Source organism: Setaria italica, chromosome I (genome assembly GCF_000263155.2).
Source record: "Setaria italica strain Yugu1 chromosome I, Setaria_italica_v2.0, whole genome shotgun sequence".
NCBI classification, from domain to species: domain Eukaryota; kingdom Viridiplantae; phylum Streptophyta; class Magnoliopsida; order Poales; family Poaceae; genus Setaria; species Setaria italica.
Genome location: NC_028450.1, coordinates 40,399,840 through 40,414,593, shown reverse-complemented (window position 1 = coordinate 40,414,593; position 14,754 = coordinate 40,399,840). Strand labels below are relative to the sequence as shown.

Below are 14,754 nucleotides of genomic sequence, written 5' to 3'. Positions count from 1 at the left end.
TGCAAATATAGTATTAGGGTACATCCTGCACACAGAGTGCTATTACAGGTGTGTGTGTGTGTGTGTGTGTGTGTGTGTGTGTGTGTGTGTGTGTGTGTGTGTGTGTGTGTGTGTGTGTGTGTGTGTGTGTGTGTGTGTGTGTGTGTATTCAACTCATTATCATTTGCAAACAGTCACCATATAGGCATAAACCTCTGTAAGTAGCCATACCCTACAAAATAAGCACCTTATCGGTCCTCCCCTGTATAATATTACATCAGGGAAGGCTTTATGTGCTTAGCTTTAAGGTACACTCTCTATATCTAAGGTTATCTGGTGGTCCGAAAGGCACCTAATTTCAGCAGTAGAGAGGAGACTTTGCAGCTCATCTGTAATGAAACAGCATGCCTCTGCCCGGTTCTCACATACTCTTTCATTTTGTTGACCAGCTTTGCACTTGATACCGCCCTAACATCCATTTGATAATTTTGTACGCGGGATGGGATATGAATACGATCCTTTGGACCAATAATTTGGATTCCTCCTCACCTCCACCTAACAAGAGACACGACAGCTCCGCGACAAATTTAGCAGAAAAGAAAGCTATGGATCAGAGGAGCAGCTCATAGCCCAAAAGGAGGAGGAGAGGCCAGTAAAGAGATCAGAAAAGCTATTTTGCAAGAACATGAAAAGATGGAGCTAAAGGTTGCATGATTAAACATCATTTCTTATAAACAAACAAAAGGGGCCAGGAAAGGTGAAGGGAAAAGGCCTGCTGTGCCATTTGACAATTCCACCCCTCCAAGACCACCTTCTGAGCACACAACCTCCCGAGAAGTCAAGAACACTGCCTTCACTGTTTACTGCCGGCACCAGCATCCTTGCCGGTCCGGGAGTCGTCGCCACCGGCGCCATTCATCAATGGAGGCGACGCAGGATTGCTACCTTCATGTCCGAGACCTCTAGCGCCGCCCATTGAACCAATGGAGGGGCGGGATAGGAGGGACGACGATGTGGCAGAGGAGATGGCTGAGGCTAGAGAGATCGGCATCAGGCAGAGCCCCTTGCCCTGCAGGTACTGCATGGCGGTGCCCATGTCCTCCTCCATCAACCTGGCCACTTGTTGCTCCGTCACCTTCAGGCTGCTGCCACCATTTTCACCATTGTTGCCGCCGTTGGCGGCATTGCCATCTCCACTGTCGCTTGTACCATTTCCATTCCCATTACCCTGCAACAAGGATTTGAATTTTGATGCGATGGCAAATTGGCTGATGCACAAGATAATAAAAACTAATGGGCAGTTTTTCACTCAAGATGATAAAAATAATCTATGGGCATTTTGTCAAATTTCGTTTGGTTGACCTTACAGCAGCCGAGACATGTTCAGGATCGGTGTTACGGATTCTCCTAAGTAGGCTAGTAGCTTCTACAGCTTAAATGCTTGATCAGTACTCCCTCCGTTCCAAATTGTAGGTCGTTTTGGCTTTTCTAGGTGCATAGTTTTTGCTATGCATATAGATATAATGTATGTCTAGATGCATAATAATATCTAGGAATCTACAAAAGCTAAAACGACATACAATTTGGAACGGAGGTAGTACTACCTTGTAATCACTTTTCAGGCGTGTTTTTCCTTTTTGGCTTGGGTCCTTAACAACAAAGATTCCTACATACTTTTTCCGATGTGTTGGCCACTAATGCTTGATCAGTTCCTTAAGCAAAGTTCTGACACATATCTCCTTTTGATTTCGTGCAAATCAGTAAGCATGCTGTTTGGTTTTAGTAGCTCTTTTTGGTGACTTTTAGCTGTGCCAAAGCAAGAATCTGCAACAAGATTTGAGATATTGATATCCTATTTTGTAGGCTTCATCAGGGATCAACTTTAGACCAACATAAATAATTTTTCGATGGGTTGAACGATTCTTAAATGGATCGGAATGCAAACTTTAAAGATGACAAAATCATTAGTATCTAACTGCACCTAACCAATGGTCAAAAGGATAACACTTCCACGTTCGCTTTGTGCTTCAGTGAACATCATTAGAGCATTTCAGGGTTCAACATGCTTGGCCCACAAAAATTAGTTAGCTTGTGGCTTGTATCAATTGGGTCATTGCTGGCGCTTTAGTTTTAGAAATAAAAGATCGTATAACACAACCATAGGTACCTCTGATGACATGTTAGCAACTAGAGGGCCGACCCCTGCAGCTCCGCCTAAACGGCTCATGCTAAGAACCTGCAACAGTGGGAAACATTTGAGGCGGAATCATGAACTTTAAGTTGTTTTGAGTGCCCAAATTATGAGCAGAATTTAGGAACCCATCCCACAGTAACCTAGCTAGGTGTAGGAAAGCAGATGTACCTTGACTTGGAGCTGGAGGAACTTCACATAATCAATGATCTCATCGAGCATCGATGCCTTGTCGGTCTGCAAACAAAATTCCATATGATCATTTTAGCGACAGTGATCTATGTCGATTCTAGATTGTGCTATGTAAGCTCCATCGACTAAGACACGACAAGTGATGTTTTTATTCCCAAAGGTCAGCAGAACAACATTCGTTATTACTTCATGATACTCTTAACAGTGTCTGCAAGTTGTGCCAAAAAGGATCTCAGATGTGCCGGTGTAAGCTCCAGGACAACTGTAGCACGTGGTGTTCGTGGGGAGCTGAAGCTGGAGTGTTAGGCAATTCTCATGTCTCCCGCTTTACAAGTGTTTTGCAGCCCTCCCAGGCTCCCCTAACTCAAGCAAGGTATGCCTCCAAGTTCATGTATATCTGTGCATTTTATACCAAAACCTAGTTAGCCTGCCATTCCCCTCATGAGCTACAATTATCTAGGAATCTGCTTAGTTTTGTGGCATTCCCCTCATGGGCCATTCCCCTGCCAATGATCAACGTTCCCCCATATAATGGCATTAGTTTTGTGGCCTTAGTGGCAGCAGAATTTTTACAACTGCAAGTGCATGAATTCTGCTTCGTTCTATTGCTTAGAAATGACAGTAGAATTTTTGCTAGTGCATGATGCTTAAAAGTTCGGACTTCATCATGTTTACATTCTCCAACGGAAGCCCGACACGTGTCGCATCCTCCCAGAGCAGTAAAGTGGGCAAATGCACCATAGTATGCCTCAACTACCATGTTTTCCTATTCTATGATGCACTCATTGTTTGACACTTTTATTTACTATAATCTTACATATTGGAGAGCATAGCACGTTATACTAAAACAACTCAAGATAGTGTTTCATCCAAAGACTCAATTTAAGGAAAATTGTACTCGTACAGCACACCACAGTGCAAAAAAGAAATGAATGCATCCTCACCACATTTCAAGGAAAGCTTCCTGCTACTTTGTTCAAAAGAAAGGGCAAAAGGAGAAAAGGAGGGGAGAAAAGAGAGGAAAATTTGGTCTACCTTGTTGGCGTTAGGGACCAGCTCCTGCAACGCCTTCATCCTCTCAGCTATCCTCTCCCTCCGGAGCTGCAACAAACACATGGCGAGAGTGAGCAAGAAGGCACAGCTGAAGAAGAAGATCAAAACGATTAGTCCTGCTCCTGCAGGCTATCTCTGATTCTCTGCTGAAACCCAAATTTATGGCCAAAATTTGCAGTTTAAATTGGAGCAAGCGACAGTGAAATTGAGGCCCGTGGCAGGTCAAACTGGCGTCCGAGAATTGTGGGGCTCCAGGCACAAGAACACAGGAGGCATACACATACACAGTGATGCAGGCATTAAAAAACTGGGGGAGAAGGGAAAGGTGGTGGGAGAGTGGCGTACACGTTCGGCGATGCTGTGAGGGTCAGTCGCTTGTCCCCTCCTCGCCCGCACGCGCTGCTGTCGCGGCGGCGCTGCCCCTCCGCCCGACGGCGCTCCGGCGGCCGGTGCGCCTGTGGGTGCCGACCCGCCGCCACCCGCGGCCGCGCCTCCCCCGAAGCTCTGCGCCGGCATTGATCCGCCCTTTGACCACACGAGGAGAAAAGACACGGTTTTTTCAGCCCAATTGATCAACCAAGAAAACCAAACTAGCCGAGCAAAGTGAAGAACTAGCTTTGCCAGTTGCTCGCGCCATGAGTGAAGAAGCAAAGTGATTGTCGGATAATTGGGAGTGCAATCGTGTCCTGATGAGCGGGACGCGGCCGTACCTGTCCGAACGGCGGTTGCACGGCGGCGGCGGCGCCATGCATCCCGGCGGCTCCGAACCCGTTGTACAGGGCCTGCTCGCCTCCCTGCAAAACCCCAAACGAACCATGTCAAAGAAGACGGGCAAAACGGAAGCTTTCCAGGAGGCAAGCAGAGCAGAATTAAGAATCTCACAGCGGCATTGGGGGACTTGAAGGCGGCGTCCATGTCCTCCCTCGCCCGGTCGGTGAACAGCGGCAGCGGCAGGAACCCCGCGGCGCCGGCGTCCTCCCCGCCGGCGAGGCCGTGCAGGTCGCTGAGGTGGAGCATGATGGGCTTGTCCCCGCCGATCTGGTGGTGGCGGAGGCGGGAGGCGAGGAGCGCGGACTCGTCGAACGCCGCCGGGTCCTCGGAGGCCCCCGCGGGGAGTTCCCAGGGGGACTTACCGGAGCCGAGCTCGGACCACGCGGTCGGCAGCGTGGACAGCATCTGGTCGAAGAAGTCGTCCTGCCCGCCGCCGCCGCCCTGCATTTCGCGGCCGCTCGGCTGCATGGGTGTTGGGTGCCGGCTGGCGAGGCGGCTCCTTCTTGGCAAGAACCTGTTGCAGGGAGAGGGGGGAGAAGGGTAGGATGGTAATGGCGGTGGTGACCGGTGAGGGGGGAGACGGGAGAGAGCCGAGAGCGAGAGGAAAGGCGCTCGTTGGGCTCGAAAGGAAGCGAGCAAAGAGGGGCTTGCAGCGTGCGGGGGCGTTTTATAATCGTGCTTTTACGTGGACAAATAATGGTGTCCTGATGTTGCGAAACTGTGCAGGGAGGCCCTTGGACTACATGGGAATTCTGCAGTGGCCCCTTAAGCAGAGTGATCTACCTGCAAAGGTACAACATCCACAGACAGGAGTGTTGAACTCCTGCCATGGTAAGTAGGAGCTGACGAGCTGTTGGCCTGTTGCCATGGCAGCGATCACATCCATGACCATGAGAATTGAGATGGGATAGGAAGGAAGCTGCTGTCAAGTCATCAGGTGAGGCGTTTGATTCCCCCGTTGTCGTGCACTTGACCCCATGCCGCATTTGACCCCACTGCAAAAGAGTTCCCCTTCCATTTCGTTCCCTCCGCTGGCGCTGGCCCGCTGCAATGGCGAGGTCGCACGATGAACGGACGGTGAAACTATTGAGACTATCAAGCTTGCCAAGAGGGTTTCATGTGAGGCGAGATATTTTCTATGGGAATTCCTTCCGGAGGGATCAGAAATCGCGAGCGAGATTTCGGTCTCTCGGGGCATCGGAACAAAGTGATGGCTGACAAGCGAGAGCAAAAGCCAACAACAGCAGCACTGCAGCAGGCCGTCATGATCATCACAGGCTCAGCCCTACGCCTCCCTACTGGCTACTGTGCCTGGGTGCAGGGCTGTAGGAGCAGATGCAGAGCAGGGACAAGACAAAACACGCTCTGCCGCTTCTTTTTCTCTCGCAGGAGAGGAGAGGACGACCCGCGACTTCCTTTGTCCTCTCCTCCCTCTATCTGTCAGTATCACATCTGCTGACTCGTTCGTCACTAGCTATTAACAAATCTGCTTGTCATGCCAACACGTCCCGGGTACCGGTCGGGTACGTTTCTACTCGCGACAGCGTCATGTCGAGCCTAATTTGCTGGTTGCGTGATCGCTCAGGATTATGCTATCTGTCGCAGTCTTATGACGCATACCTCGTAAACACGTCATGGTTTTCCTTCAGAGAGATGCCATGGCCAATACTTGGACACGCGAAGCATGAGCTTGTAGAGTCATGGCAACACTGGAATGGCCATGGAAGATGGAACTCTGCAGCACCAACAGTCTCAAGCAGGTTGGTTGGGGGCGTAGTCATTGAGGAAAACGGAAAGAAGACCGCCTGTCTGCCTCAATCAATGCAAGTGCTTGTATACACACTGCTGGAAGTTTTTTTTTTGAATAATTACTGCTGGAAGATTTGGAAGGAGACGAGCCCCTGAGTCGATCTTTAATTTGAGGGGAAGTGTTTTTTCTTCAGACTGTTTGTGTAATACCTATTTCTTTTTCTAAAGCTTTGATTCTTTGGATCAGAAGCTTGGAATTTCTTTTTTTCTTTTTTTTTTGAAACCTCTAGTGGTAAGAGCACTGCCATATCATATAAGAAGAAGAGAAGCCGTCGAATTTTACAAATACGATATTACATAATAATAAAAGGTCTCTCTTCTCTCTTTTCTGTCAGACTAAACAAGAATGATACTAGTTGATCACCGGTGCACCACACGCGCTCTGTCGAAGAGCAATCTCCTCCTTGATCATTGTGAATACCCTTTGTGGCGTTGAAAGAACTCCCTGGAATATACGTCGATTTCTTTCGTTCCACAAGTTCGAGCAGGTGTAGATCATAACCGCAGCTACCGCCCTCCTCTTCTCCTTTGGCACTGAATGTATTGAGACCCACCACCATTCTTGAAGATCAGTTGTCATCGGCAAAGGAACCAAGTTGCTTGTCCAGGAGTGCACTAACGGCCATACCTGAAGAGCAAAGGGGCACAGGATACACATACGTTTGGCCGTTTCATCCTCTCCCTGACAAAGTGCACAGAGGGGATTGCATGGCCAGTTTCTAAGAAGCAGTTTATCGGTCGTTAGAATTTTGCTCCGCAGCATTAGCCAACCGAAAAAGCGATGCTTGCCTTCAACCTTCAACCTGTGCCTTCCATATAGCCTGAGCATCAAAGGAGCAATAAGCTCCTCTGAACTGAATTGCATAGGCTGATTTGGCCGTGTACTCACCATGGGCTGTCCACCTCCACACTATCTCGTCTTGGGAATTAGAGAGATTGACTTGCTGTATGAGATCCCATAGTGTCACGAATTCAGTCATCTCACTGGCTGTAGTCATCCTCCATAAACCCCGAGTTCTGTTTTGGTTTGCAATTTCATCACTAACTGTTCTGTGCTTTCTCCAAGCTAGCTTGTACAGTTTTGGAGCGATATCTCTCGGTGCTTTGCCATCTAACCAGCTTGAATTCTAGAATTCGGCCTTTTGCCCATTTCCCACAATGATAGAAGTGCTGGCCCTAAACAACTGCTGGTCGAGATCATTTACAGGAGCTTCAGAACCAACCCAAGGTCGATCAGGATCTTTCCATTGGTACCAAATCCATCTCTTGTGATGTTTAGCCAGAGGAACCACCTCATCTAGAATAGAATGGTGCGACATGCAGCCGCGCCATGAATTTTGATGAGATAAAACCATGGCTTTGGAGCCAGTGAGTTTTATCCTTGGTTCCTGCGGGAATTTAGCAGTTAATTTCTTGCGATTGCTATGTAAAAAAAAATGGGTATTTACTATTTCATTCATGCATGCACCCTAATTCCTTAAGATGCTATTAATATGTCGCTCCAAAGATAGAAGAAGCAAAGAGCAAGCTCGTCAAGTAATCGCCACATAAAAAGTAGTAATCCGTAAAGCCAAAAATAATATTCAGGGTATCCCCACGTCTCCTCCATGGGCATAATTTAGCCAGAATAATGATGGTATTACCAGCTAGCAAATGCAAAGTGCGGTTCTAATGTATCCAAGGTTCTATATCTCTTATAAAGTGACAGAGTATTACCACATGGTTATCTATGACAACTTACTAGTAGTGACAAATCAAAGAGGTTCTTACGCCTTTATTTAGCTAGGATGGCCTAGCCCGACGACTCAACTGATCAGATTCCTCGATCGAAAAGGCATGGGTGACAAGGCCTTACGACCAATAGCAAAGGTGAGCAGAAAGAGACCGGTTAATTAGAGTATACCTCCCTTATTCCTTGTCAACTTTTTATCTGATAAGAAAGAAGTTAAAATATAATTGTCAAAAGGCAAGCATTTTTACTATGCCATAGCTACCAGAAAAATATAATGCATCGCTCTCACTCAAGTCTTTTTACTAGCAATTTTCATACAACCAAAAAGCCATGGCGGTTTTGACACGTCACTGGAATTGCACTCTGATGGAGACCTGGACACTCCGAAGATAAAATACTTGAGATAGAGGCATCAGACATGGCACCGATGGAGAGGAATCAAATGATCGAGCACGTCCGTCCACCCGTGTTAGCATTAGATATCGTAATGCATGATGCGCTAATTATGTATAGTCAAAAGGGAGTCGAGGCCGACTAGATTAAGAAATGTTTTTGGGCCCTGGAAGAGATGCACCGGCAGACCAAAGCCAGCATGAACAAGGCGGCGGCATTAATTGCAGCAACATATATTCTTCTTGTTGGTCAGTTGGTGTTAACAGAAGTGAGATCGAGAGGTTGAAGAAGAAGATGGTGCGGAAGTAGTGGCGGTTCCTTCATCACTTGCATTAATTGCGTTCGTGCGTGCGTGTCCAATCAGATCTTCTCGCGCCATATCTAATGGCCCGTGGATTGGTTTAAAGCTCACTGTTTCCACAAAAGCAAACTCCAGCTAAGGTAAAACTGCCTAGGAGAAAATAACTGGTGAATTTCTGGATCCTTGTCACCAGTCGCAATCACATTTCATTCTTTTCTACTGTGTCAGAAGAGTCGCAATCACATTTCATTCTTTTCTACTGTGTCAGAAGAAGTAACACTTGGCTTAAGTTGAACAAAGTTGCGCAAGTAGATCAGTATCCAAAACAAAAGGACAGATAGCAAAGTACTATTACTAGCCTTTGAGAAAGAAGTTTGACAGCGGCAAAAAGGAGGCCGGACAAAAGAAAAAGCTTTGCACAAAGACCTATTTCGGATTTCTCAACAAAAAGAAATCGTATGCACGATGGTGACCTGACAACTAAAATAGTTGCGCAGAAAGAGACACGGCCAGATCATAGGTCACCTTTGTTATTCATCCTTTGTACTGTAATATATTGAAATAGAAAGAAATGCTCTAGTTGCAGTTAGGTCCTCTAGGTCGGTCATGCGACATGCGTTCAGATATCTTAATACCTCGACCAGACTTGAAAAGAAAAAGAAATTGATCATAGAAGAGAAGACAATCTGGAAATCCAGAAAGGAAAATGAATATCGAGTATTGACGCATATATATTAATGGGCCCAGGATTGCTAATCTTCGTCCACCCACAAACACGCAGAAAGAAGAAGGCCACCCGGCCCTAGTGGCCCATAGATCAGGCCCAACTTAAGTGTGAGGCCTTTCACGCGTGACAACAGAATACCGCGCCGCCCAGTTCAAAAGGACAAGCGCCAGCGGCACGCGGCCAGCCGCAACGATCGTCCTGCCGCTTCCCGAAAATCCTCCAAATCCCCAAATCCTCCGAGGAAAAGCGACGGAGCAAATGCGGCGTCCAGTTTCTCTCCTCCCCTCGATTCCCCGACAAGCGACGCATCAAACCTATCCCTCGCCGCCGCCTCCTCGTCTCCGCCGAGAGATTTAGGCTCGGCTCCACTCGATTTGGTGCGCGCGCACGAGCCCGTGGTTCCTCTTCCAAGCGCCGGCGGTGGCGGTGGCGGTTGCGGAGCCGAGAGCCGCGGTGCGTGAGGCTGACGCCGCCGTGAAGCAACCAACCATGCCGTCGGACAGGTGAGAGAGCAGCTGTCGCTTCCTCTTCCCTCGTCCCTTCCCTTCCTTGCCGCCGATGGCTTGTCCTAGGGTTAAGGCACGGGCGCGCAACCCCCTCTTTGCCGTGCCCCGGTCGCATGGCGTTTGCCTTAGGGTTTCACGTTGCTTACATTTTCCTGATTACGGATTTCAATTTTCATCGGTGGCGAATCCCAGAGGTCGATTGGATTGGATTGCACCGTGTACTCGTCTTTGAGATACTAATAGTTTATTAGCCTGCTCGTGTCTCGTGTCATGACTCGTAAGTTCCTCCAATTTACGGGGTAACGGGTTGTTGTGGTTTTCCCTTGTATATGGCCACAGACCACAGTTAACGGGGTGCTAGTTTTGGAACCAGCAGTCACTGTGATTCGACGTTTACTGCTGGCTAGATTGGACACCTTTGCCGGTTAGACTGGTTAATTGTTAGGGTTCATATGCTGGTCTATTTTGTTTCTGACAAATCATGAATTATGATGTTTACTGTGTGGTTTGGGTTGATAGGGTTTGCTCTGTTGCTTGCTTATGCAAGAGCTCATGATTTAGTTCCTTAATTGTTCATTTTTTTCCTGTCATCTATAGTGAGGATTTATTGGACATATCTTGTAACTTTATTTTGTTCAGCTTTATCTTGTTTGGATTGTTAAATGCAGATGACTAGAGCCAAACATCACTTCCATGATCTGGAATTTTGGTGGGGCGTTTTTGAATGGGAATAGTAATTTTGGGTTTGGATTGTGTCGTGTTGTAGAGATCCAGGGTTTAGTACTTTAGTAGCCCAGTTGTTCTCAAACCATGACACATAGTCCTCCAGTCTAAGGTTATGGATTCTCAGTTTGTTGCTTGTATCACCACCGTTGACACTTGACAGGGTGCCTAGATGTGGAACCAGCAGGCATGAAATGATTTGTTATATGCTCTAGATAGGGTTTGCCTTATATTCCTGCATTATACTATGGCCATTTCTGCAGGATAGATAACACCTTCACAAGCTTGAATAGTTAACTGTTCAGGTCTATATCTGTTCTAATTTTGTTGCTGGGAGATTATAAAGTCTGGTGGACACTGTATGGCGTGAGTTGATAGTGTTTACCTTGATCTATTTGAATTGTCCTGCTCATGCTTCAGTACTTACATGGATATGTTTTCTGTCACAAGGATTTCTTGGAGCCTATGTTGGAATTTTAGCATGTTCATTTTTATCTCATATGAGTTGTTGGATGTAGATGACTAGCATGCTAGCTAAATATTGCCTTTCATGAATTGAAATTTTGGTGTGCACATTCAAATGAGAACATGCCCAGTCTACTACTATAGGCTATTGTGGGAACCTTTCCATTTTTTCCATTGCAGTTTTACTTTCACTAAATATGACATATTAACCTTCTCAGAGGTGTGTAATTATTTATATAAACGTGACAATCCAGTGGGATTGAATGGTAATGGAAACAACTCACTACATTGTTGCAACATGGAAATAATATGTAGAACAGTTCTCTCAAATTTTACAATAACCATTTTTTGCTTAACCTTCTGTGTTTAATGCCAATAAAGATAGCGTACATGTCATTATCATCGTTGAAATGTTTATCTGGAGCAGGACGCCGCTATTAGTTTTATGCAGCTGGCTTAGTATATTGTTTTATCGATTATTTATCCAACAGACACAATGTTAGATATAGCCATTAAGATAAATGTTTAGGCTCCAGGAGACATTTCTTTTGGTTAACCATAGTACACTAATTCGTTTGTGCCATCAGCCCTTACGCGACTAGCTAGTAGCTAGTATCCCAAAATTGGCACCCTCTGAGGTTTCAACACAACCAAAACATTACAAGAAGCCTTAACTGCAAGCTATCAAATTTGCAAACTTTTGTGCCGGCGATCTTCTATTTATGAATGAACCATGTTATTTGTATGCTAGAATGATGCCATCATATTGGAACGCTAACCAGTGTTAATGTTGCTGATTTGTGCAATAGGGGATGCGTGCGATGCTGGAGATGAAGTCCCACAGTGTTTGCTCAATGTAAATATTTACATAATTGGAATTTGAAGTCTTTTCATGTTTTAAGAAAAGTTTGCATTCCTTCATTTGAAGCTTTGAGAGGTAATATTTTTACCTCATGATCCTTCATGCTTACAGAGTTACAGTGCATAGTATTATGTGGGTAGAATGGTTAATATGTTGTGATGGCACTCAGCTATACTGATCGCTTGGGGGAATTGGTAAAGGCAGGCGATTTGCCAACAATTAGGGCACCATTTATACTAATGTTAGTCATGCTGGTACTGGATTAGCTAACATGCAACGATCCTTCCTAAATAGTATACATGGAGCTGTTCTGCAGTTTTGTACTGTATTTTTTTTCCTGCTCCTTTCAGTTCTTTCCTTGAAAAACCCAAGCTGTGTCGGCAGGATATTTGATAAATCAATGCTACTACAACACAGACCATTAGGGCATTAGCTGATATGCTTCTAATGACCCAGTATAGGTTAATCTTTTAGTACATTTTTTTATATCATGCGTGCGTTTAGTTTTAGTTCCTTTATGTTGTTATCTTGGGAATTATACTGGCACAATTAGTTAGTCACCAATGCAAATTAGAATCATACCTTTTCTTTTTGAATTTATAGATTGCCACGAACTTTTCTCGTGGTTTTAGGAAATTCTATCAATCTGTACTGCCATAGTATCTGAGAATTCTCTCTTATCCTTGATCACGACATTTTGGATGGATATAAAATGCTCTAAATACCTAGAACCTAGAAATAATATATTGATTTTTGTGGTTGCCTGGTTAGGTTTGTCATCGAGTAGACAAGCACTGTGTAGAATTCTTGCTTTTCTCCCATTTATGGAATTCTCCAAACAAAACTTTGAGGCATATGAGGTGGCTAACTCGAATCATGATTGTCAAAGCTGAAAATTCACTGATATTCTGACATTGCAGCTAGTGTACTTCCTGCTTTGCTATTTCAGACACGAAAGAAATAGAAGGCATTTAACCTTTAGATAGAACACCACTACATTAAATTCCACTTTTACTTTCAGTTTGACGCACACTTTCAACCATTTGCGAAAGTGATGAGACCAGCTGATGCATTCTGCACTCTTGTTGATCATCTGTTTGAAAAGTAAAAAGTTCTACGTGAGGCATGGAAACTGAAAACACCAAAAAGAATTCAGTGCTGACGGATCCTAATGTTATTCTCACTCTTGAATCCAAATCCAAATAATTTAAATGATAAAATTGCTTGTTTTAAACCTCTTTTGGATAATGCCAGATTCAAAATGTGGCCACCAATAACACATGCATGCACCTCCATTCTGAGGTGTGTCCTAATCTGCAATCATTATGAAATAGTGTTCTGGTATTCTCCGTAACTCAAATCCCTTTCTAAGCCAACGCATGCAAATGTGTATAGTTCGAACCTGGTGTATTCTGATTCCCAGCCTAGTCTGTGATAGATATGTCCATCTAGTGTTCGTCTATGGTATTGAAATTCGGTGCTTTGTCACCTTCACCATGTTTCTGATTTGCATGTATACTTGTCTTTCTTAGTTGTATGCAACATATAAATCTGTCCTTTGAACTAATTCAGTTTTGTCTCTATTGCAGCATAGGAAAGAACATGATCATAAGTGCCATCTTATGTAACACTATGCTTTTTGTCTAGATAGGTTAATGGCATTGTATTAATGGGACTGTTATTGTAGATTATGGTACTGTGTATGGTACTAATGGGACTGTTACATCACATGGGACTAATGGGATTGTTGACCAGTCATTGTTGGGTTAATGGGGCTATGGCGTCGTCGGTTGAATACGGGGCGAATTCAAGCTTTATTACCTGTGCGTGCTTGTATTAGACTTTATCAGGATTGATTTACATTTTATTTGATAACCTACGCAATTATGTCTTTGTTGGGTTAAATGTAAGTACATTGGGGAACCAAGAAACAAGTCCAATCGATTAGAGGTATGTAAATTGGTAGTATCTGTGCCGATTTGGGATGTTATCATCTAGTTTAACATGAAAACGGACCTGCGTTTTAGTGGAGGTTAGTAGGGCACGTTGCGTTTAACAAGCCTTTCTTGGATCGAAATTGCAAATAAAAATGGGCCTTTGGGACGGTCGTTGCGGTAAGGTGCTTCTGTTGGGCCGTCACGGTGCTTAACTGCTCTTCGTTGGGCCGTCGATGTGCTTAATGGGCGTTTGTTGGGCCATCGATGTGCTTAACTGGCCACTGTTAGGCCGTCCCTGCGCTTAATGGGTCACTGATGGGCCAACGGCGTCCTTCATGGGCCTCTGTTGGGCCATCGCGGTGCTTAATGGGCCGCTGGTGCCATCTTGGCGATTAATAGGCCTCTGCTGGGCTTAACGGGCCTCTGCCGGGCCATCAACGTGTGTAATGGGCTTATTCTGGGCCGATAAGGTTCTTAATGGGCCTCCGTTTGGCCACTGCGGTGCTAAATGGGCCTAAGTTGGGCCGTTGCGTTTCTTGATGGGCCTTTGGTGCGCCATCATGGTTTAATGGGCCGTTAGGCCTTCAGAGGTTAAATCACCCATTCTTCTGAACTTGTTAAAACGGGCCTTCATTGAAGCGACATTGCGCTTATATGGGCCGGTGTTGCGCTAAATGGGCATTTTCTTGTCGAACAGGCCTTGTTCGGCCACATATTTAGATGGGCCTTTGTTGGGTCAACGTCGTGCAAATATATGGGGTCCTTCGGCTGACGTTGTGTTTACATGGGCACAACATACTGGGATTTGCTCGATATGCATACTAGCGTCATTATAATTGGTTTCAGAAAAAGATAATAAAAGCTTCATCACCACGTAGCAAAAAGATAATAAAAGAACTTTTGAGTTAACATTCAGTTTCAGAAAATAAACAGGTACCAATTACAACACGGCCAGAAACAATAGACAGTCCGTGTAAAACTAGAACGCATTGAAGTTATGCTGCCAGAGCATGTGCAAGCAGATAACGCTTTCGACACGGCCAGAAACTATGCTGCTACAGCATTCTACTCATCAAGTGAATGTTTTGGACTAAGAAAGTTCGAGCCATGACG

At 45.3% G+C, this 14,754-nt stretch overlaps 1 protein-coding gene and 1 long non-coding RNA gene across 3 annotated transcripts; one reads left to right on the top strand and one right to left on the bottom strand.

Annotated features, from left to right (window-relative positions):
- Positions 1–632: 632 nt before the first annotated feature.
- On the bottom strand, positions 633–4,832 carry LOC101782333 (transcription factor bHLH82). Its single transcript, XM_004954158.3, has 7 exons — positions 4,298–4,832; positions 4,126–4,209; positions 3,761–3,940; positions 3,398–3,463; positions 2,342–2,407; positions 2,147–2,215; positions 633–1,207 (listed from the first exon to the last, which is right to left on the bottom strand). The coding sequence occupies exons 1-7, from the start codon at positions 4,652–4,654 to the stop codon at positions 833–835; spliced, it is 1,197 nt and encodes a 398-aa protein (XP_004954215.1). The 5' UTR covers positions 4,655–4,832; the 3' UTR covers positions 633–832.
- Positions 4,833–9,324: 4,492 nt separating this feature from the next.
- Positions 9,325–13,434, top strand: LOC101782056. Of its 2 annotated transcripts, XR_214557.2 has the most exons (3): positions 9,325–9,651; positions 11,652–11,698; positions 13,294–13,434. It is a non-coding gene; the product is annotated as an uncharacterized LOC101782056 (long non-coding RNA). The 2 variants fall into 2 exon arrangements; XR_002677172.1 differs by having other exon boundaries at positions 11,652–13,434.
- Positions 13,435–14,754: the final 1,320 nt, after the last annotated feature.